The sequence below is a fragment of the Erythrolamprus reginae genome, chromosome 6 (genome assembly GCF_031021105.1).
Source record: "Erythrolamprus reginae isolate rEryReg1 chromosome 6, rEryReg1.hap1, whole genome shotgun sequence".
Taxonomy (NCBI): Eukaryota; Metazoa; Chordata; class Lepidosauria; order Squamata; family Dipsadidae; genus Erythrolamprus; species Erythrolamprus reginae.
In genome coordinates, this window is record NC_091955.1 from 70,378,427 (window position 1) to 70,402,224 (window position 23,798).

Consider the following 23,798-nt stretch of genomic DNA (forward strand, 5'->3'; position numbering starts at 1 on the left):
TATAAAATATTTATACAATTTCTCCAATGAAGTATTTATTACTTTATGCACATGTCATAAAATAAAAATAAAATGAAATTGAGTGTTGGTTATGACCTATAAAGCCCTTCATGGCACTGGGCCAGGTTATCTCCGGGACCACCTTCTGCCGCACGAATCCCAGCGACCAATTAGGTCCCACAGAGTGGGCCTTCTCCGGGTCCCGTCAACCAAACAATGTCGTTTGGCGGGACCCAGGGGAAGAGCCTTCTCTGTGGCGGCCCCGGCCCTTTGGAACCAACTCCCCCCAGAGATTAGAATAGCCCCCACCCTTCTTGCCTTTCGTAAGCTTCTTAAAACCCACCTCTGTCGTCAGGCATGGGGGAATTAAGATATTCTTTCCCCCTAGGCTTCTACAATTTATGTATGGTACGTTTGTATGTATGATTGGTTTTAAAATAAGGGTTTTTAGCTACTTTAGTATTGGATTGCCGCATGTTGTTTTTACCACTGTTGTTAGCCACCCCGAGTCTACGGAGAGGGGCGGCATACAAATCCAATAAAATGAAATGAAAGGGTTGGGTCATAACTAAAAGAGGGATTATTATGGGGTGGAATTATGCATGGTCGCTATCTTACAGCAAGAAATCTTGCTTGCACTTTGTAAGGGCAAAGGAAGAAAAATACATCTATACTCTTGAGATGAGATTCTTAACTCACACATTCAAGGAAAGAGTGATGGTGGAAGTATCTTCTTTCCACAACACATCTTTCTACATATTTGTTTCCTGGTCTCCTCCACTGTTGTTCAGCTAATTGCTATTGAAGTATCGCCATCTAAGTCAGGTTGTGCCTTGAAATTCTAACTTCTCAAGGGAGAGATCCGAGCTTTCCGTATGTTCTTTGTTTTCCCTGATTCTCTATCGTTGACCTCAATGGCAGTCACAAGCGATCACAATATAATTTTACTACACCAAGCAATGAGGCTTTCATCAGAGGGAGCAGTTAGCAGAAACACATTAGAGAAAATTAGCTCTGTACTGCTTAACAGTTTTATCTTACCTCTCACACCCTTAACAGAACACTTTCTATTTGTTACAGACATGTTACTTATTAAGTTTCAGTGTGGATAAAAAAAGGTTTTAATATTGTAACAAAATATGAAGGCGACACTTTAACAGGGAAATCGCAACAAATAAAAAGCAAGAGCTATTATTAATCTGTCTCCCTTTTGACCTCTCTGAACAGGGCAATACTCCAGATTATTTTTCTTTGCACTGAAAGGTGTGCTAAAGATATTAGGTGTAAGAAAACAGTAGCAAAAATTTAGTTCCAATTACACGGAGAATGAATCTATTTTAACATTCCAGGAGATGTACAGTATTTTACTTGACACGATAAAGGACTTTGCGTTGCATGCGATGTTGGATCTCGCCACGGCGCATCATAAGCTGCAGCACCTTGTAGATGGAGTGCTCAGGATATTTCTGAGAGGGAAAGAGAAGGGGAAAGGACATTTTGTGAAAACTCACATGCCTAAATGTAACAATCAAACTCGAAGGAGAGCGGTGGATAAATTATGGTGCTAAACTGGAGAATTAATATTGAATTTCTGTATTGAAGCAAATAAAAGAGCTTCATTTTCACCTACATTTTGTATTAAGCACAGTAGATTTATCTATTAGGGGATACAGTGTTCCCTCGATTTTCGCGGGGGATGCGTTCCGAGACCGCCCGTGAAAGTCGAATTTCCGCGAAGTAGAGATGCGGAAGTAAATACACCATTTTTGGCTATGGATAGTATCACAAGCCTTCCCTTAACACTTTAAACCCCTAAATTACCATTTCCCATTCCCTTAACAAATATTTACTCATCATTATTACTGGTACTCACCGTTGAATAAGACCCTTAGTGATCCTGATATTTATAAACATAATTATTTATTAACAATAATAATTATTTTTTTGTTATTTATTTGCAAAAGTTATTAGTTTGGCGATGACGTATGATGTCATTGGGGAGGAAAAACCGTGGTATAGGCTATTCGCGAAGTTCGAACCCGTGAAAATCGAGGGAACACTGTACTTTAGGTACATCTCAACTTTTACCCTTAATTGAACCTGGAATTATGGTTGTAAATTATGCTGGTTATTAAGTGGGTCATCATGTGATGACCCTACTTTAATTTTTTGTGCCAGTGATTGTCCAAAGTGGGTGTTTTTTGCTGGAAAGTGGATGTAAATGCTGGTTTCCAGCAAAAAACATAAATCATGGTCCCGTAGCTGTGGGACGCTGCAACTAGTCATAAATGTGGGCTTGTTTGCCAAGGATCCAAATGCAATAATTTGACCGCAGTGGGGAAATAGCCCAGCTGTCAGAAATTTTAATCTGGGTCATAAATACCATTTTTGGGGGGAAGGGGGTTTGTCATAACTTCAAACTGTCTCTAAGGAACCAGTTACAAGTCAAAGTCTAAATGTATCTTTCCCAACATGAAAGTACATCATCTCCTATGCAAAGGGAGAGCTATTTCTCCATCTATGGTGTTAAATCAGCTATTGAGAAAGTGAAAATTCTGTGCACTCCACTAGTGATGGGCAAACCCAACGGTGTTCGGGTTCGGCAAGTTCGGACGAACTTCGCGCAAAATTCGGCCGAACCCGAACGGTTTGTGGCACCAAAGCTCCACCCCCGGAATCCCATGGTTTTTTATTTTATGGATTTTTAATTTTTATTTATTTTAATTTTTACGAAAAAGGACGCCGCAGCGGCACCGCAAGCAAAGTGAGGTCCTTTCATGAGAAATTTTTATTTTTTATTTTTACATGAAAAGATCCCCCCTTTGCTCCCTTTGAAGGAGCTGGGGAATCCCTCCCACGAAGAGATTCCGGGGGCGGAGCTTTGACATCACATACACCGACAGGTTGCTAAGGACGCCAAGGTAATCACTTCCTGGATTCCATGGAATCCAGGAAGTGATCACTTTGGCGTCCTTAGCAACCTGCCGGTATACGTGATGTCAAAGCTCTGCCCCCGGAATCTCTTCATGGGATTCCCCAGCTCCTTTTGTGCCTCCCTCCTAGCCTCGGTGCCCGGCTCCTCCTCCTCTTCTCAGCAGATGACAGCTGGGCGGTGGCTTTCGCAGTGTTCGGCACGAACACCGAACTAAAGCACAATTTTTTTAAAAAATTCAGGTTCGGGTCCGGCGTGCCGAACACCACAAAATTTGGTATGGACCCGAATTGTGTGGGTTCGGTTCGCCCAACACTCCACTCCACCTATAGCCCTGATCCCTTTGCATTCTCCTTCCAAATTTATGGAAATCCAATTCTCACAATCCTTGGGTCAAAGGACAGGAACAGCTGTGCTAAAACAGTGATGAATAAACATTACGCTGGGCTGAAGCAGACTTCCTTCTATTAAAGCTACAGTATTTCTGCACTTTTAAGACGTGCCCCCCCCCGTCCCAAAAGTGGGCGGAAATGTCTGTGCGTCTTTTAGAGCCAATATTGGGGGTGGCGGTTACAGGACCCCTAGAATGTGTGCCATTGTTTGCCTGGCCAAGTTGAAAGATGTGCAGACCTCATTACCATTTTTTCACACTTTACGAGGCATCAGACCGTAAGACACATGTTAGCATTAGAGGAGGATAACAAGGGGAAAAAATCTGCCTCCCAGCCTCCAACCGATATTCATTTGGCTAGCATCCTTGCAGCAAACAGCCTGGTCAGCTTCAGCATATTAGCGTAGTCCAAGCAGGTGGCTCATCAGCGCTCCGCTTCATTGTGCCCATCACCGGTCAGCTGAGCAACAACTGGATCTCGGCCTCCCATAGCCCCACCAATCAGTGGGCTAGCTGACTGGAAATGCTGCCATTGCTGCCTCCTCTGTGTCTGCTGCCTGTGTTGGGAATGCTGCCAATCAGCTGATTGGCGGTTGGATCAGTCTCCTGGAATACCACCAATCAACTGTTCCATGAAAGGCTCCAGTGTTCCCCAATGGCAGCAGGAGCTCAGATCAACTGATCGGTGGTGGGCACAACAGAACGGAGCCAATGAGCCATGTGCTGGGGCTGCGCTAATGTGCTGAAGCTGACCAGGCTGTTTGTTGCAAGGGCACTAGCTAGATGAATACTGGATGGATGCTGGGAGGCAAAGCCAGAGCCAGATTTTTTTTTTCTTGTTTTCTTCCTCTAAAATTAATGTGCGTCTTATGGTAAGTTATTTATGTTGCTTTTATTTATTTATTTTTATTTATTTATTCGATTTTTATGCCGCCCTTCTCCTTAGATTCAGGGCGGCTTACAACATGTTAGCACTAGCACTGTTTAACAGAGCCAGCCTATTGCCCTCACAATCTGGGTCCTCATTTTACCCACCTCGGAACGATGGAAGGCTGAGTCAACCTTGAGCCGGTGATGAGATTTGAACCGCTGACCTACAGATCTACAGTCAGCTTCAGTGGCCTGCACTACAGCACCCTACCTGCTGCCCTACCCCGGTACTTATAGTGCGAAAAAATGGCAATTAAGTCTGCACATCTTGCAATTTGGCCAGGCAACCAATGGCACACATTTAGGGTTTCCGTATCTTCTTGATAATAAACCTCTTCATTCATGTTACTTTCAAGGCACTGCAAGTACAAGAGATTTGTCAACAGATGAAAGAGCCCTTCCAACTGCCCTTCAGGTAACTTACTTGCTTCACAAAATCCTGGATGATGCTGTGTTCAGATACTTGGGAGCCAATGGCAAAGCGACGCTTGAGCTGTTTCTCAATACGAGACAGCATTTCCTGGTCTTCCTGAGTGGTGAAGCCTTCTACGCCTACAGAGAGGGCATATTACAATTAACACAAGACACACATTTCTTTACAGGAATAATTTGTTCTAACCTTTGATAGCCAATCTAGTCAAAATTTACAGCAGCACATTTTCTATCAGCATGAGGTGTCCTGTTGGATTTCATCAGTTTAAATAAACTGTAATTTAATACAATTGAAGTGGAAGGTTCATACTGTTTATTTTTTGTCTGCTAAGAGTTCCTTTATTAAATTCAATCAGATATAATTATGTTTAGAATGTTAGTATCTCTAAGCTATTTAATATATATTACTGCCGACTTTTTTCTTACAGCAATGTTTAAGGTAAAGAAAATATTGCAGATGGAGATAACAAGCTTAGAAACTAAATTTATTTATATCATTTCCATACTGCCTCAATTGTATTCAGGCTCTTAGCAGTCAACCAAAATCACATTAAAAGGAAAATTTGAGGCAGTACTTCATATCTCATTCTTATACTCCTATATGCCAAAATTGAATTCATAATCTTAATTTTTCAAAGTCAAGCCAGACTGAAAGCCGGGTGGTGATGGTTGGGGGAAGCAATCTACCATTACCTTTGTAAGCCAGTTTATCAACACATGCAATCTCTGGTCAATGAACTCTCTAGTACTGCACAAGCCTCATGCATTTCCTTGGTGAAACTCACCCGAAAGGTTGCCTGACAAAGCAGCATCAAGTGTGGACACCTGGAAGAGCCGCAGGGCTTCTTCAATGTCTGCCTCAGTAGCAAAAGGTTGGAGCTTCATCTTACTGAGAGATTCTGCTATTCGCACAATGGCCTCCAGCTGCCTGTATGGTATGAATGAAAGTGCTCCATTAAAAATAATATAAAAGAAATGGAAAGAACTATGACTAAGAGACGTCTTTTACGTGAACCTTTTTTTCTAATGACACTCTTGAAAGGGGGACTTTTCTTTAGTTTCTGTACTATATAATTCTTATTAAATTTCTCATCTAAAAGAAAAAAAGGAAAAGGGTGAAGCACTAAATCAAATAGAAATACTGACCAGAAATTAAATTTGGACAGGGATCATTTCAGCATGTCTGTTCAAATTCAAGATCTTTCTCTATTCTCTTTATTTTAGGAAATAATACCAACTTCCTGAATCAAGGCAAACGCATCCTGTTTACTTTGGATTTTATATACATTTCTACTATCAAGATATCAGTTCAACGCTGGTCTTTAAAAGTGCTGAAAAAGACCACCATTTGGGGGAAAATATTACAATAAAATATTGATCATAATGTAAGTTCAAATTCCCGCTGTATTCAAATTTCCAGTGGTAATATGTGTATCCAGACATTGCAGGATGCATCAGATGGGGAGACCTCAAGCTCATAAAATTTTATGCCTTTTAATCTCATTTGTTAGCCTGAAAAATCGCACCCAGACTTTCTGATTTATGTGTATCTAGAAACGTGCATGAAATGACAAAAATCTTTTGAACCTGGAACAAACTGTCCCATTTGATGGTTCTGCATTATCTGCTGTGATTCCAGAATTCAGATGAAAACAGAGTAGAGCGAGGCTATTATATGTAACCCCACCTTCTCTCAGTAGATTTTGTGACCTACAGTGATCCCTCGATTAGCACGGTCTCGATTAGTGCGAAACGCTGCAACGCGGTTTTTCAAAAAATATTAATTAAAAAATACTCCACGGTTTTTTTGCTATACCACGGTTTTTCCCACCCGATGACGTCATACGTCATCACCAAGAGTCACTTCTCTGTCTCTTTCTTTCCTGTCACTATGCTTCAATCATTTTCTCATTTCTCTTTTTTCTCCCCTTTTTTCTATCATTTCTCTCTGTCTTTCTTCCACTCTCACACTCTCTTCCTCCCTTCTCTCTCCCCCCCCTCCACTTGCCCACGAGAAGAAAAAAAGCAACCTCTGCCGGGCAGCTCCCCTTGTGCCCCCGCTTTGTGCCTGCCTCTTTTGGGGATTTCTTTTTCTTTTCTTTTTTGCGCTGGCAGCGGGAGCTGTTGGGGAGGGCTCTGCCGGGAAGGCCTCTCAGCTGCAGAGCCGAATGGGGGCGGAGGCAACAGCGGAGCCTGGCGCTGGGGCCATGCGAGGCTGTTCATCCAGGGGGGCGTGGACTGGCAAGTCGCCCTCCTTTCTCTCTCTTTCTCAAGATCGCTTGCCGCTTGCCGCTTGCCTATTGCAGCGAAGGAGGCGAAGCAAGGCTCCAAGCTGCAAAGCGGCAAGCGGCAAGCGATCTTGGAGTTTCCCCTTTGCCTGGGCGGCAGGAAGACCAAGGGAAGGTTCCTTCAGCCGCCCAACACCTGATCCGCTCCGCAGCGCGGCAGCAGCGAGGAGCCGAAGATGGGGTTTCCCCTTTGCCTTTACCCCATCTTCGGCTCCTCGCTGCTTCCGCGCTGCGGAGCAGATCAGCTGTTGGGCGGCTGAAGGAATCTTCCCTTGGTCTTCCCCGCCGCCCACACGCAAACTCCACCATCTGCGCATGTGCGGCCATGAAAAAAATGGCGCACATGCGCAGATGGTGGTTTTTACTTCCGCATCCAGTATAACGCGGAAATCGGTTAGCGCGGGAGGTCTTGGAACGTAACCCCCGCGCTAACCGAGAGATCACTGTATCCCCACTGGTCCATTCATCCCGCTATTCCCAATGCAAAATTCTAATGCAGTATATAGCCAGCGGTGAAATCTAATTACCTTCCCTACTGGTTCGGAGGCGTTTTGCTCACATGCCAATGTTGTGCACTTTGCTTGAGTGCTGTGCATGCATAGAAGGCTTTGCGCAGAGGGTTAAAAAAAGAAAAGAGCAGCGTCTGGGTGGAGCCTCGCGCTGCCACCAATTCTCCGAACTACTGGCAGCCACCGCTACCTAAACACCCGAGCTGGTAGCATTTCATCCCTGTATATTGCCCAGCATGCCTCTCCTCCATCTTCCTAGTATCTTTCCGTCATCTTCGGCTTGTACATGAGCCGAGGTGGCACAGTGGGTAGAGTGCAGTACTGCAGGCCGCTAAAGCTGACTGCTAGATCTGCAGGTCAGTGGTTCAAATCTCATCACTGGCTCACGGTTGACTCAGCCTTCCATCCTTCCGAGGTGGGTAAAATGAGGACCTGGATTGTGTGGGCAATATGCTGGCTCTGTTAAAAAAAGTGCTATTGCTAACATGTTGTAAGCTGCCCTGAGTCTAAGGAGAAGGGTCGCATAAAAAAATATATCAAAACTGTTCTGGTTTCTGGTAGAATTTTAGCTATTACAAGTAACTTTTACTAAATGCAGTATTTCATAAACAAAGAAACTCCATCTTTATTCTCTTCCTTCCGTATTCAAAATACACTTCATACTTGTACATTTCTTGTTCTCCCGTTATCTCTCCTAATTACATTCCTTTGGCATTCCTCCCAGCCTCCTCCGTTCACCAAGATTTATGTACTCACAACATGATTCAAAAACAGCAGAAATGACTAGAAAATAACACAGAATGAGTTTGCTTGCTTGGGACGGGAACACCTTCCATTTTTGTTCTACAACATTGAAACTCCACCCTTCTTCCCCACTGACCCCCTGACGTACCAAATACATCACTCCAGTATTTAACCCATTCCTCCCCTTAATATCTTCTTCCAAACACTTGTTCCTTACGTTTTTGGACCCTTCTGAATTTAGGATCGACCCAGCGAACGTCTGATTCTTCCTCACTAGATTCTGGACTCATAGCAACATCCTGTGGCTGGCCTCCCACCTGTTCTACTACCTGTAACCCCGGGCCCACCACTAATTCAGAAACACTATCTGTATCAGAGTCCTCAAGTTCTTTATCATCCTCCAACTGACCAGGAGTATGTACAACAAAGTCAAATAAATAAATCCTCCCAGTTACCAACATTCTTAGCTTTCTCTGCTCTGCAAATATCAAAACCACTCCTATACAGATCAAAACACTCCTAGTTTGTTGTCTGGACAGGCCAATTTCCCCCTCTATCCCTTGACAAGCAGGTTTCAGTTCAGTCATTGGTTAAACCAGCTTTTTGTACATGGGATAGTTTGTGTACAGAAGACTTTGCACATTCTTATGTATACTTACCGGCGAGACAACTATAACGAAAAAAATAACGTGAACCTTTTTTTCTAATGACACACTTGAAAGAGGGACTTTTCTGTAGTTTCTGTACTATATAACTCTTATTTAATTTCTCATCTAAAACATAGATACATACAGTACTTCCTCTTACCTTACTGTAATAGGAATGTTGGAACGAGACTCGCTTTCTCGTTCATGTTCACGGGTACCACTGCGCATAAGGATATAGCGGTTCTTCAATTTCTCTGCAGCTTCTGCAGAGAGGCGAGGACCACATTTCCTATGGAAACAAATACAAAAATCTTAGTGCGCACACCCACACATAGACATATATTCATATGTACACATACACCATAAATACGAGAATATTTCATCTCACCAAATTTTTAATTCTTTCAAACTCTCACAAACCAAAATTGTAAACACTAGCAAGCCATAATGTAGTTCAGGAAGTTGTGTGAAGACATGCACTGTGGCTTATTAAACAAACCACTGTTAGAACACCTTAATATGAACTTAAGTCTCCAGTTTATGCTCAATTTATGAAATCAAAGTGGACTTTCTCAAGTAGTGATTTTCTAATAACATGCCTTTTCTTCTCTAGCATCTTCTGGAAGCTTATAGCATCATGAAACCTTTTAAGAATAGTTAAGTGGGCTTCTCATCTACATGCCTTATTGTGGAAGACTACACTAGGGGCCCTTGAGAGAAGGAATTTTTGCCGCTGAAGTGTCAAAATTTTGATTTTGCTTCAGCACTGAGCTGAAGACCTTTTGAATCTCTAGAACCAAAGCAAAGCCCTGTTTTTATTAATCTGAAGCATGCTTGAAAGATTTCCAACACTCTTTCCATGTAATTACTGCTACAATCGTCTTACTCACGCTCTGCAGTAGGCAATCAGCTTCTTCAGTTTATGCAGCTCAATCTCACCCTCGACTGCCTGTGTCTGGGTTAAGGCACTTACATGTAGTGACATAACGTGCTTGGCCAGGGTCTAGGGAACAACAAATAACAAATTAACTAGAAAGGGGGGGAAAACCACTGAAACTGCCTTCCACACCTACTTTTTTGAAGCCTGCAAGAGATCTGCCATTATCATACCTTTAAAAAAGCACTGACTGCTCTTTTTATGGGAGTAAAAAAGGTAATTAAACCTTATTCTGCCCTTTATATAGTCATTGGAGAGCAATTTAGGGTATGTTTATACAACACATAGAGTCACCAGCTAGGCAATTAAACTTTATTGGACTCATTCATATATCATGTGAATCTACACATGACATTCATATATCATGTGAATCTACACTGTTCAAAAAAAATAAAAATAAAGGGAACACTTAAAAAGCACAATATAACTCCAAGTAAATCAAACTTCTGTGAAATCAAACTGTCCACTTAAGAAACAACACTGATTGACAATCAATTTCACATGCTGTTGTGCACATTCAACTTTGTACAGAACAAAATATTCAATGAGAGTGATACCTCGTCTTACAAACGCCTCGTCATACAAACTTTTCGAGATACAAACCCGGAGTTTAATATTTTTTTGCCTCTTCGTACAAACTATTTTCACCTTACAAACCCACCGCCACCGCTGGGATGCCCCGCCTCCGGACTTCCGTTGCCAGCGAAGCACCCGTTTTTGTGCTGCTGGGATTCCCCTGAGGCTCCCTTCCATGGGAAACCCCACCTTCGGACTTCTGTGTTTTTGCGATGCTGCTGAGGAATCCCAACATCGCAAAAACGAGCACTTCGCTGGCAATGGAAATCTGGAGGTGGGGTTTCCCAGCAAGGGGAGCCTCAGTGAAATCACAGCATTGCAAAAACACAGAGGTCCGGAGGTGGGGTTTTGAGGACTTCCTTTTTTTTTGCGATGCTGCGATTTCACTGATGCTCCCTTCGCTGGGAAACCTCACCTCCGGACTTCCGTTGCCAGCGAAGCGCTCGTTTTTGCGATGCTGGGATTCCCCTGCTGTGATTCCCTTGCAGCATTGCAAAAACACAGAAGTCCGGAGGTGGGGGTTTCCCGTGGAGGGGATCCTCAGGGGAATCCCAGAGCACAAAAACGGGTGCTTCGGCTGGCAAAAGGAGTGAATTTTGGGCTTGCACCCATTAATCGCTTTTCCATTGATTCCTATGGAAAACATTGTTTCGTCTTACAAACTTTTCACCTTAAGAACCTCATCCCGGAACCAATTAAGTTTTTAAGACAAGGTATCACTGTATTTCATTCATTCAGATCTAGGATGTATTATTTGAGTGTTCCCTTTATCTTTTGAGCAGTATATATAGAATTGATTAAATAGATTAGTTATGCTAATCTTGGGCAAGTGTAATATGAAAGCACAGTCTATAAATCTTGTAGATTTTATAAATAATTATACCAGTTTCCAGGGCAGAGATAACATTTGAATACAATAGGAACATATTTGCAAAACGCTTTCTACCTTCTAAATGCTAGCTTTGTTTTATAAGGAAGTGTAAAATCTTTGTTAAAATCTCTAAATGGTTAGACACTATAGAATTGCACTCCTTATCTAACTCTTAAATGGGAAGTATTCTGTTATATAAAAGAAATGGAATATAGGCTGTCACAAAATCACATTGTTTCTACAGTTTTAAAAAAATGAATTTCCCCCACACACACCTTCCCACATTGTACTGAGCTATTCAAACAACCCACCATGTCTCTTTCCTCGTTGTGCTCATCTTTGACAATGAAGATCATATCAAATCGGGACAGAATCGTGGGCATGAAGTCTATGTTTTCGTCTCCTTTAGTTTCATCCCAGCGTCCAAACACAGAATTTGCAGCTGCTAACACAGAGCAGCGTGAATTTAGGGTAGTGGTGATACCAGCCTGCATGATTGCACAAAGGAAAAACCTGTATTAACCATCACGTAGTACAGTCAAAATGATGGGACTTAATGCAAATTCTTACCATACTGGGCCTACAGTTTAGAAAAACAGAAAGTTAGAGTAAGACACAAATCAGCCTGGAACACTTCCATCATGTTCTATTAAAAAGTGTAGTAATCTATACCCAATGGCCCACAGTGAGGCAGTCTTAACTCTCTATACAAAAGCTGAACCTATTTAATTATTGTCAGGGTTAGGGACCAAATGGGAACCTAAGTCTCTGTAAAAATTTAAAAAATATTCACTTCCTACTTTAAACTTTACAACAAAGGAAATAATAAAAAATTTCTTCCGTGCCCAGTGTTGCAACCATATAATTTCATTTCATTTCATTTCATTGGATTTGTATGCTGCCCCTCTCTGTAGACTCGGGGCGGCTAACAACAGTAATAAAAACAACGTGCGACAATCCAATACTAAAGAAGCTAAAAACCCTTATTTTAAAACCAATCATACATACGTACCATACATAAATTGTGGAAGCCTAGGAGGAAAGAATATCTTAATTCCCGCATGCCTGACGACAAAGGTGGGTTTTAAGAAGCTTGCGAAAGGCAAGAAGGGTGGGGGCTATTCTAATCTCTGGGGGGAGTTGGTTCCAGAGGGCCGGGGCCATCACAGAGAAGGCTCTTCCCCTGGGTCCCGTCAAACGACATTGTTTAGTTGACGGGACCCAGAGAAGGCCAACTCTGGGACCTAACTGGTCGCTGGGATTCGTGCAGCAGAAGGCGGGCCCGGAGATAACCTAGCCCGGTGCCATGAAGGGATTTATAGGTCATAACCAACACTTTGAATTGTGACCGGAAACTGATCGGCAACCAATGCAGACTGCGGAGTGTTGGTGTGACCTGGGCATATTTAGGAAAGCCCATGATTGCTCTCGCAGCTGCATTCTGCATGATCTGAAGTTTCCGAACACTTTTCAAAGGTAGCCCCACGTAGAGAGCGTTACAGTAGTCGAGCCTCGAGGTGATGAGGGCATGAGTGACTGTGAGCAGTGACTCCCGATCCAAATTGGGCCGCAACTGGTGCACCAGGCGAACCTGGGCAAACGCCCCCCTCGCCACAGCTTTATGCTCACTGTGGTCCTGGACAGGGTGCAAAGGAAAAACAAAGCCCTTGGCACAAAAAATGCTGTTCAGTCCTGATAAGGAAGAACAAACTCAATCTCATTTGATATTTTAAGGCTGGCTTAAACAGCCCCCAGCCTATTTGCTAAATAAAACCTTCAAGCCTACAGATATGACTGACTGGCTACTCTCCTAACTCTTACAGTTTCTGATTTTAAAAAGAAACTTTTGATCTTCAGTTCCTTTGAATAGTTTTAACTTGTAAAGTGTTACATTTATTTTCAATTAAAATCAACTGAGAATCTAACTGCTCTGCAATGAATTTCCAATAGTTTGTATAAATGCCTAAAAGTCTTCAGGCAAGTAAACAGAATGGTCAATTTCATGCTTTGCAGTCACCTACTTGCTACTTTGCACCCACCACCGCCACCCCCATTTTGCAATTTATCTAGAGTCAATTTCACCCTGGGTCAGAAGTAAATAGTCCCTAGTTTAAAGCCATGTAAATGAACAAAAGAAAATGCACTGAAAAAAATAACTGTGGGGATTTCTCAGAAGCTGGTATGATAAATTCACCTTGGCAATGGAGATGGTCTGCTGCTCCATAGCTTCATGGATAGCCACTCTGTCATCTTCACGCATCTTTTTCAAAGAGGGAGGAAACAACAGGTTAAATTTCCATATATAGACGAAAAGGGGAGTTGGTCTTACTTGAATGCCTTTTCTCGGTGGGTTGCGGGATAGTTTTGAAATAATATTTAAAGCAATAGCCAATTGTATGTTGTTTTATGAAAGCTGGTATCCAGAGTAAAGTTGGTAGCTCACTTTCAGCACCAATTAAATGAATACATTTTTGAGTTTAAACTGGTTTGGGGGTTTTTAAATTACAAAACTTTTACTATTTTCCTTTTATTTAAAAAAAACATGAATGCATATACAGTGTTCCCTCGATTTTTGCGGGGGATACGTTCTGAGACTGCCCGCGAAAGTCGAATTTCCGCGAAGTAGAAATGCGGAAGTAAATACACAATTTTTGGCTATGGACAGTATCACAAGCCTTCTCTTAACACTTTAAATCTCTAAATTACCACTTCCCATTCCCTTAACAACCATTTACTCACCATTATTACTGGTACCCCATTGAATAGTGATCCTGATATTTATAAACATAATTACAGTGATCCCTTGGTTAGCGCGGGGGTTACGTTCCAAGACCTCCCGCGCTAACCGATTTCCGCGTTATACCGGATGCGGAAGTAAAAACCACCATCTGCGCATGTGCGCCATTTTTTTCATGGCCGCACATGCGCAGATGGTGGAGTTTGCGTGTGGGCGGCGGGGAAGACCAAGGGAAGTTTCCTTCAGCCGCCCAACAGCTGATCTGCTCCGCAGCGCGGAAGCAGCGAGGAGCCGAAGATGGGGTAAAGGCAAAGGGGAAACCCCATCTTCGGCTCCTCGCTGCTGCCGCGCTGCGGAGCGGATCAGGTGTTGGGCGGCTGAAGGAAACTTCCCTTGGTCTTCCTGCCGCCCAGGCAAAGGGGAAACTCCAAGATCGCTTGCCGCTTGCCGCTTTGCAGCTTGGAGCCTTGCTTCGCCTCCTTCGCTGCAATAGGCAAGCGGCAAGCGGCAAGCGATCTTGAGAAAGAGAGAGAAAGGAGGGCGACTTGCCAGTCCACGCCCCCCTGGATGAACAGCCTCGCATGGCCCCAGCGCCGGGCTCCGCTGTTGCCTCCGCCCCCATTCGGCTCTGCAGCTGAGAGGCCTTCCCGGCAGAGCCCTCCCCAACAGCTCCCGCTGCCAGCGCAAAAAAGAAAAGAAAAAGAAATCCCCAAAAGAGGCAGGCACAAAGCGGGGGCACAAGGGGAGCTGCCTGGCAGAGGTTGCTTTTTTTCTTCTCGTGGGCAAGTGGAGGGGGGGAGAGAGAAGGGAGGAAGAGAGTGTGAGAGAGGAAGAAAGAGAGAGAGAAATGATAGAAAAAAGGGGAGAAAAAAGAGAAATGAGAAAATGATTGAAGCATAGTGACAGGAAAGAAAGAGAAAGAGACAGAGAAGTGACTCTTGGTGATGACGTATGACGTCATCGGGTGGGAAAAACCGTGGTATAGCAAAAAAAACGTGGAGTATTTTTTAATTAATATTTTTTGAAAAACCGCGTTGCAGCGTTTCGCACTAATCGAGACCGTGCTAATCGAGGGATCACTGTATTTATTAACAATAATATTTTTTTTGTTATTTATTTGCAAAAATTATTAGTTTAGCGATGATGTTTGACGTCATTGGGCAGGAAAAACTGTGGTATAGAAAAAAAACCCCATGAAGTATTTTTTAATTAAGATTTTTTGAAAAACCGTGGTATAGGCTATCCGCGAAGTTTGAACCCGCGAAAATCGAGGGAACACTGTATTTATATAACACTCTCTTCTTAATGTGATGCACAGTCCTAGACTTATCACCATAATTCTGAACTGAAATGCAATCATAGTGATTGTTTCTATGTTTCTATGTTGTTAAATGGGTCACCATGTGACCACATCTGCTTTTATGACAATTTTTCTGCAGTTGTTAAGCAAACATCATGGTCATTAACAAATCCATTATACACAGGAGACCAGGGATCCCCAAAGTTGGCAACTTTAAGACTTGTGGACTTCAACTCCAAGAATGTTCAAGCCAGCATAGCTCGCTGAAACATTCTGGGAGTTGAAGTCCACATGTCTTAAAGTTGCCAACTTTGAAGACCTCTGCAATAGACCAAAGTAAATGCCAAAAACTGGCATAAAATGTGACCACAGGATGTCGCAAATGCCTATAAATGTGAGCCAACTGCCAAGGCCCAAAATGTGATCACTCAATCGTGGGGGTGCAGGTGTGCATGACTGTTGGAACTTCAAAATCGGGTTATAAGTAGCATTGGGGAGGTCCATTATAATTTCAAATTGTTGCTAAGTGACTGCTCCAAAGATATATGTTTTTCCCAAGAGGCAACTGGACATTCTGTTTTTTCTTTGAAGGCGTTTCACTTTTCTCCAAAAAGCTTCTTCAGCTCCAACTGGATGAGAAGCTAAACATCTTCAAAGAAAAACAAGGAAGTTCCAGCTGCCTCTTGAAAAAACAACTTTGGGACAACCATGGCTTGGATGACTGAGAATCTACATAGACATTTGCTAAGTGACTGGTTGTTAAGCAAGAACCAACTGTATTCCAATATTAAAGTCCAATCAAAACACACACACACACACACCACACATATCTCTTGGCAGTACAGTGATCCCTCGAGTTTCACGATCTCGATCTTCGCGAAACGCTATATCGCGATTTTTAAAAAAATATTAATTAAAAAAAAAAACCACTTCCGCGTTTGGCTTTGGGAGTCAGCTGGGAAGCGGCGCGGCTGTTTTAAAAGGTCGCAGCCGGCCTGGGGGGCTTCCCAGCACCCCCCCGAACCCCCAACCTGGGTCTTCCCGGCCGCCCACGCAAAGGGGAAACCCCGGCTCCTCGCTGATGCCCGCCGCTCGCCCACCCGCCAGCAAGAGGGGGAAGACCCAGGGAAGGTTCCTTCGGCCGCCCAACAGCTGATCTGCTCGGTAGCGCAGCAGCAGCAGCGAGGAGCCGAATCGGGGTTTCCCCTTTGCGTGGGCGGTGGGGAACGCAAACTCCACCATCTACGCATGCGCGGCCATAGAAAAAAAAGGGCGCGCATGCGCAGATGGTGTTTTTACTTCCGCAACCCTACATCGCGAAAAATCGATTATCGCGAGGGGTCTTGGAACGGAACCCTCGCGATAATAGAGGGATCACTGTATTACAATAGAGGTTTTTGTTAACCCATCTGTACCTTGTCAAACTCATCAATGCAAACCACTCCTCCATCAGCCAAGACCATGGCTCCACCTTCTACAAAGAAGCTCCGAGTAGCTGGGTCTTTGATCACCGAGGCAGTCAGACCAGCTGCACTGCTGCCTTTCCCTGAAGTATAGACCTGAAAAAGTGGGGAGGGGGGGAGTAGACCATGTAATACTTCTCAAATATTCTACAGGTCAGAAATAATAATAATAATAATAATAATAATAATTATTATTATTATTATTATTATTAATTAGATTTGTATGCCGCCCCTCTCCGTAGACTCGGGGTGGCTTACAGCAATGATAAAAACAATATATAATAACAAATCTAATAGTTAGAATCTAAAATAACAATAATACATTTAAAAAGTCTAAAAAACAAGGAACCCCAATATATAAAAACATACATACAGTCATATCATACACAAATAACTACATAGGCAGGGGGAGATGTTTCAGTTCCCCCACGCTTGACGGCAGAGGTGGGTTTTAAGGAGTTTACGAAAGGCAAGGAGGGTGGGGGCAGTTCTAATCTCTGGAGGGAGCTGATTCCAGAGGGTCGGAGCTGCCACAGAGAAGGCTCTTCCCCTGGGTCCCGCCAAATGACATTGTTTAGTTGACGGGACCCGGAGCAGACCAACTCTGTGGGATCTAACTGGTCGCTGGGATTCGTGCAGCAGAAGGCAGTCTCGCAGATACCCTGGTCCGGTGCCATGAAGGGCTTTATAGGTGATGACCAATACTTTGAATTGTGACCGGAAACTGATTGGCAACCAATGCAGACTGCGGAGTGTTGGAGTAACATGGGCATATTTGGGGAAGCCCATGATTGCTCTCGCAGCTGCATTCTGCACGATCTGAAGTTTCCGAACACTCTTCAAAGGTAGCCCCATGTAGAGAGCGTTACAGTAGTCGAGCCTCGAGGTGATGAGGGCATGAGTGACTGTGAGCAGTGACTCCCGGTTTAAATAGGGCCGCAACTGGTGCACCAGGCGAACCTGGGCAAACGCCCCCTTCGCCACAGCTGAAAGATGTTTTTCTAATGTGAGCTGTGGATCGAGGAGGACGCCCAAGTTGCGGACCCTCTCTGAGGGGGTCAATACTCTCCCCCCCCCCAGAACTACTTCTTGATAGCAAAAGGAGAGAAAAAAGCTGCTAATTCTGAAATGGTTTCCCATTTAACTTGCTCCATTGATGTGGAATATGCCTTTCTATAACTTAAATTTGTATTGTGAAACATAATTCAAACCTTGACTTTCTTTTAAATGACAAATTATAGATTTCTAGATTCAAGCTGCCTTTTTATGTATAACACAGGATGATGGGCGTAACTAATACACTGTGTCCTATTTCCCCCACAACAACCCTATAAGAAGGGCTGGGCTGAGAGTAATAGGCCCCAAATTACCCAGCCAATTTTCATACTTAACAAGAAAACTGGATCTTAGTCTCCTGGTCAGTTCCATTATGTCAAACTAGCTCACTATGTAAAATCCCTGTCTTCACTTTTACTATTTAAGGAAGGGACTACAGTTACAAAGGTCTCAAGCTCCCACATTAGCCAAGTAGAAATTCTTAATAAAATATATTAAGGATTCTACCTTCAACTCTTCATTCCCTTGATATTTGACATACATTATTATTAATCTTTGACCACTCGGCTATAGGTAGTACATCATTCTGGATTGTTATCAATCTTATAAATGCATCTCACAACCAGCAGTTTCCCCAATTATACCCCCAATCTTCCATGTACAAGTCAATAAATAATTTAATTTAATTTAATTTTTGATTTATATGCTGCCCAATCCTGTGGGATTCAGGGTGGCTTACAGCAATAAAATAATACAATAGGTCAAATGTAAAACATTAAAAAACAGTAAAACCAATTAAACTATTTGCTTTCCCAAATATGCCCACGTTACACCAACACTCCGCAGTCTGCATTGGTTGCCGGTCAGTTTCCGGTCACAATTCAAAGTGTTGGTTATGACCTATAAAGCCCTTCATGGCACCGGACCAGATTATCTCAGGGACCGCCTTCTGCTGCACGAATCCCAGCGACCAGTTAGGTCCCACAGAGTTGGCCTTCTCCGGCTCCCGTCAACTAAACAATGTCGTTTGGCGGGACCCAGGGGAAGAGCCTTCTTTGTGGCGGCCCCGGCCCTCTGGAATCAACTCCCCCCAGAGATTAGAATTGCCCCCACCCTCCTTGCCTTTCGTAAGCTTTTTAAAACCCACCTCTGCCGCCAGGCATGGGGGAACTGAGATATTCTTTCCCCCTAGGCCTTTACAATTTTATGCATGGTATTTTTGTATGTATGTTTGGTTTTATAATAAGGGTTTTTTAGTTGTTTTAGTATTGGATTGTTACCTGCTGTTTTTATTATTGTTGTTAGCCGCCCCGAGTCTGCGGAGAGGGGCGGCATACAAATCCAATAAATAAATAAAATAAATAAATAAAAACCCCTAAACTAAGCTATACAATCATACGCACATATATACTAAACAAATCACAAATAGATTTCTCAAATAATACAATCTCTGATACTAGTCAAGAGTTTATGAAATAAAATCAGAAAACAAGATTAATGATCTTTTAAATGAGTGGAATGACAATGTACAATTCTAATAATTACAATGATATGCCAATGGATCAGGTAGTGCACATAGGTGCCCTACAAGCTACTTACTCCTATTGGTGAACATCTTTCTACAAATTTTAAGAGCTGAGACTTGGCAGTTCCAGGGTCTCCCAGCATGAGCAAATTAATATCCCCTCTACGTGTTAACCCGTCTGGAAGCCTGTAAATTGAGAGAAACTGATCAGAGACTGAATATGAACTGTTCGTTTGAAAGCCTCTCCCTATGAAATAAAATATCACTGAAATGACTAGGAAGCAGCTGGAGTAATTGCTTGGAGCTTTGCAAACAGGCAATTCTGCACTCCTTATTAACATTTCATTAATCCCCAAATATCAAACAGGTCTCATCACAAATTGGATCTGCTGAGACTTTTCTAAGGGAACTTATCCTATCTGATTCCAACCAAGTGTGCTTTCTTCCAGCACTCTACAAGTTTTAACAGCAGAGGTGGGAAAATTTAAATCTTCAGCTGATTGCCAATTCTAACATCTTATGGCAAGAGAAGTAGAAGACATCTAGAAGGTCACAGAATTACCTGTGGATTAGAGAGCAATGTTTATCATTCTATCCAACAAGCCTTCATTGTCTAGCTCAGTGGTTCTCAAAGAATGGTCTGGGAACCCCTGAAGTTCAGAGACCCATCATATGGTTTGCAAAGTCAAATAAAATTTCAATTTTTTTCAGTTTTTATTTCTAATACAGTAAATACTGATTGTTATAACCAGCAGTGGGTTGCTACTGGTTCACTCCAGTTGGGCAAACCAGTAGCAGTGGTGGTGTCTGTTCTGCCTGACTGGGCTCAGGCAATTCGTAACAGTCCAAGGGAAAGAAATCAAACACACACGTGCTCTTCTAATCAGCAAACTTGTATTAAACAAACAAAAAAGGGTTAACCAAAACAGTTCCTTAGTGTCAGGAAATAATGATAGTGCAAGGCGTAATTCAGCCAAATACAAAACACAGGAGAAAGCAAACAAAGACAACCTGCACGGAGCAGAAACGTTTCAGGAGTCCTTTGAATCTTTAGAGCAAACAGCAAGTCCCAGAGTGCCTGAAAAGGCTGGGTTGAAATTCAAAGGCACGGAACAGAAACTTCAGAGCAGGAACCACCAAGTCACACAGATAAACAGCCATAGTTTGCCTTGTGCCTCTGTTCCCTTTTATACCTTTAACCCTCATTAAGGGAACCACACCCAGCCCTCAGTATAAGAACCACACCCAGCCTAGGTACTACTCTGATCACCTGTAATAATCCTTCAAGTGAGCCCTCCTTTGCATGGCTCTTCGGCTACACATGTCTATGAATTGGTCTGCAGAGGAATCCAAGGAAGAGAGACTGCATGCCAAATCCCCTGGGCTGTCTGCTGGGTCCTGCGTGCTGTCTGCCAACTCCTCTGAACCAGTGGCCTCATCCTCATGGCTGTCTGCCATGTCTTCCTGGCTCTCAGCCAGGCTTTCGCACTCACTTTGTGCTGCATCTCTCCCATCTGTGGGAGCAACGGCTGGCCCAAGCCCAAACACAACAGTGTCGTACTCTATGCATGCACAGAAGTGTCACTATTGGTTATAACCAACAGAAACCAAAGTTATTTTTGAAAAATTGTTTTTAGAAAGTTAAGAGATCCCGAGACCAAAATCTTAGAGAAGCAGTAGTTAAAAACAGAAACAAAAATTTTGGTACTCATCCAATCGTGCTGATGTACCTTTCTCTGCAAGACTATTTTGGTCCCATTTGCCAACAATAATCACTCAAATTTGCCATTTGAGATATTTTTCTCTTTAGAGGCTTCCTAAGAGTAGTTATTAAGAACATCAAAGCTCAAAGAGAATTGGAAATGGACAGAGGTAGCCATACTTTCCCCTTCCATTCTAATTCAGTAAAAGAAAACACCGTGTAACAGATAGTTGCGCTTTCCCTTTCATGTATTGATGGGTAAACAGCACCATTTTCTATCCCAGGAATAGTTATGATAAAAGTAAGGAAAATCTTAAGTATATAAAAAGGCTGCTTCACAGTAAGATAAAACAAGCATAAGCCTGTATGACTTTCTTTCTTAATGGTACCCCTTTACCTCTCTTGCCAATTACCTCTTTCGAGAGCCTCCAAAAAGCATGCATGCAATTGCCTTCTTGATGTCATTACTACCATAGATGGAAGGAGCAATGCTTTTGGCAATCTTATCATAAATATTGGGCATGGAAGCCAAATGCCGAAACTCCTCCTCTTCCTGAGGGGTCACAGAGCCACTGACACTGCGCCCTAAAGAAAAACAGATAAATACTGAAAGGTTAGGATAAATTCTCTCGTCACTTAATGTAAGCACACCAAACCAGCTTGTACAGTTGTTCTGATATAATTATAACAAAAATAATACATCTTACATAATGCATTATCAGTCATACTAACAAAGTACTGTTGATATTAGACATGACTATTTTGAGAAGTGCCACCAATCATCTGTATTAAATCAGGGTATCCAGGGGGAAAGCATTTCGAAAACCCTTGATATTTCCCTGACATTTCCCTGTAACTTGCAATCTAGTTAAAGCGCGGGCGTAGATGACGTCATACCAAATGGCTAAACCATGGAGAAATATCAGTAGCTGAGGAAGTACAGTAGTCCCTCACCTATCGCTGGTGTTACGTTCCAGACCTGGCCGCGATAGGTGAAATCCGCGATGGGGAATTTATCGACTGATAGTACTTATTTAAGTATTTATATTGTAATTGTTTGGTAAGTTTTCATTGTTTTAAGTGTTTATAAACCCTTCCCACACAGTATTTATTTTAGATACAGTATTTAAATACAGTATTTACAATTTTAGTTTTTTGTTTTTTTTTAAACCTGCCAATCGAGTTTGGCGGGCTGTTTAAATCTGCCGATCGGCTTCCTCAGAAACCCGCGATGAAGTGAAGCCGCAGTAGGTGAAGCGCGGTACAGCGAGGGACTACTGTAAGTTGTTGCCACAGTTATGCTCATTTTTGCATAATGAGCCGGGGTGGCGCAGCAGGTAGAGTGCTGTACTGCAGGCCACTGAAGCAGACTTGTACATCTGTAGGTTAGCGGTTCAAATCTCATCACCGGCTCAAGGTTGACTCAGCCTTCCATCCTTCCGAGGTGGGTAAAATGAGGACCCAGATTGTGGGGCCAATAGCCTAGCTCTGTTAAAAAAGTGCTATTGCTAACATGTTGTAAGCCGCCCTGAGTCTAAGGAGAAGGGCGGCATAAAAATCAAATAAATAAATAAATAAATAAATGACTCTGCCAGGCAGTGCGATCTGTTTGGGTTTTTTACATGATTTTCCCCTGACTTTTAAACATTTTAATACAGTTTGTTTCCCCCCCCCCTGATTTATTCTGCTTTTTTCACTAATTCCCTAATATTTCCCGAACTGCCATTTTCCCTGATAATTCCATTTTCCAGGTTTGCTGGACATCCTGTAAATAGTCTTAAATTCCCAGATTAATGTTGGTTTCAATCTGATATGGACTACATTAGAAAGAAAGAATAGATAAGATAAGAATAGATAAGAGTCAGTAAGTCTCAGGTCAAAACAATACATGTTCTCTTTTGACCAGTATGTTCCGTAGTCAAAAGAACAGGAGCGCAAAAAAAAGTATGGCCTGACTCAAAACCTCACATAAGACCCAGGCTTCCAAATTAAAGCTTTACCTGAGCCTTCAGTGTCTACTTGGATTCCTACCACACGGACATAGGAGCTCCGGATGCCAACTCCAACATTGTTACGGCTCTTGATCTTTGTGAGGCCTGCTTTTTTGATTGAGTAAACGCCTATGATGGTAACTCTGTTCCCAGGGACAACTTTGTCACACAGATATCTGGGAAATTAAGAACAAGGGAGGAAGAAAAAGCAATTTAAAATGGAACAGAAAGCGTAACCCATGAACACTGACTATGATTTTGCTAATGGCAGGTGCTGCCTGCTTACAAAAACCTTGAGCATCACAAAACATGGATAGGTGCCACTAACAACTGAATTTACGCCCATCTATTTAGCTAATTCGGTTTTCCATATTACGTATTGAAACAACCAAATTCTGTCTTAAGCATGAACACAAGCATCTAAAAGTTTTAACCATGGATACGACAACATCTCCACCCCATGTCCAGCCAACGAAGCAGTGGAAGTGATGTGCCGGTGCCTGGAGGATGTTGGGGCCTGGATGAGTGTCAACAAACTCAAACTCAACCCAGACAAGACGGAGTGGCTGTGGGTCTTGCCTCCCAAGGACAATTCCATCTGTCCGTCCATTACCCTGGGGGGAAAATCACTGACCCCCTCAGAGAAGGTTCGCAACTTGGGCGTCCTCCTCGATCCACAGCTCACATTAGAGAAACACCTTTCAGCTGTGGCGAGGGGGGCGTTTGCCCAGGTTCACCTTGTGCACCAGTTGCGAGCCTACTTGGAC

The 23,798-nt window shown here is 42.9% G+C and overlaps 1 protein-coding gene across 2 annotated transcripts in view; it reads right to left on the reverse strand.

Moving 5' to 3' along the window:
• Nucleotides 1–1,097: 1,097 nt before the first annotated feature.
• MCM5 (minichromosome maintenance complex component 5) overlaps nt 1,098–23,798 on the reverse strand; it is a 33,693-nt gene continuing 10,992 nt past the window's right edge. For both annotated transcript variants that reach the window (XM_070756208.1, XM_070756210.1), the window contains 11 exons: nt 23,041–23,207; nt 21,454–21,625; nt 19,413–19,524; nt 16,710–16,853; nt 13,452–13,517; nt 11,569–11,745; nt 9,764–9,876; nt 9,034–9,162; nt 5,471–5,613; nt 4,678–4,805; nt 1,098–1,466 (listed from right to left, as the gene is read on the reverse strand). In XM_070756208.1, the coding sequence (XP_070612309.1) occupies nt 1,365–1,466; nt 4,678–4,805; nt 5,471–5,613; nt 9,034–9,162; nt 9,764–9,876; nt 11,569–11,745; nt 13,452–13,517; nt 16,710–16,853; nt 19,413–19,524; nt 21,454–21,625; nt 23,041–23,207 (1,453 nt within the window). In that variant the 3' untranslated portion in view covers nt 1,098–1,364. The remainder of the gene's footprint in view (nt 1,467–4,677; nt 4,806–5,470; nt 5,614–9,033; nt 9,163–9,763; nt 9,877–11,568; nt 11,746–13,451; nt 13,518–16,709; nt 16,854–19,412; nt 19,525–21,453; nt 21,626–23,040; nt 23,208–23,798) is intronic.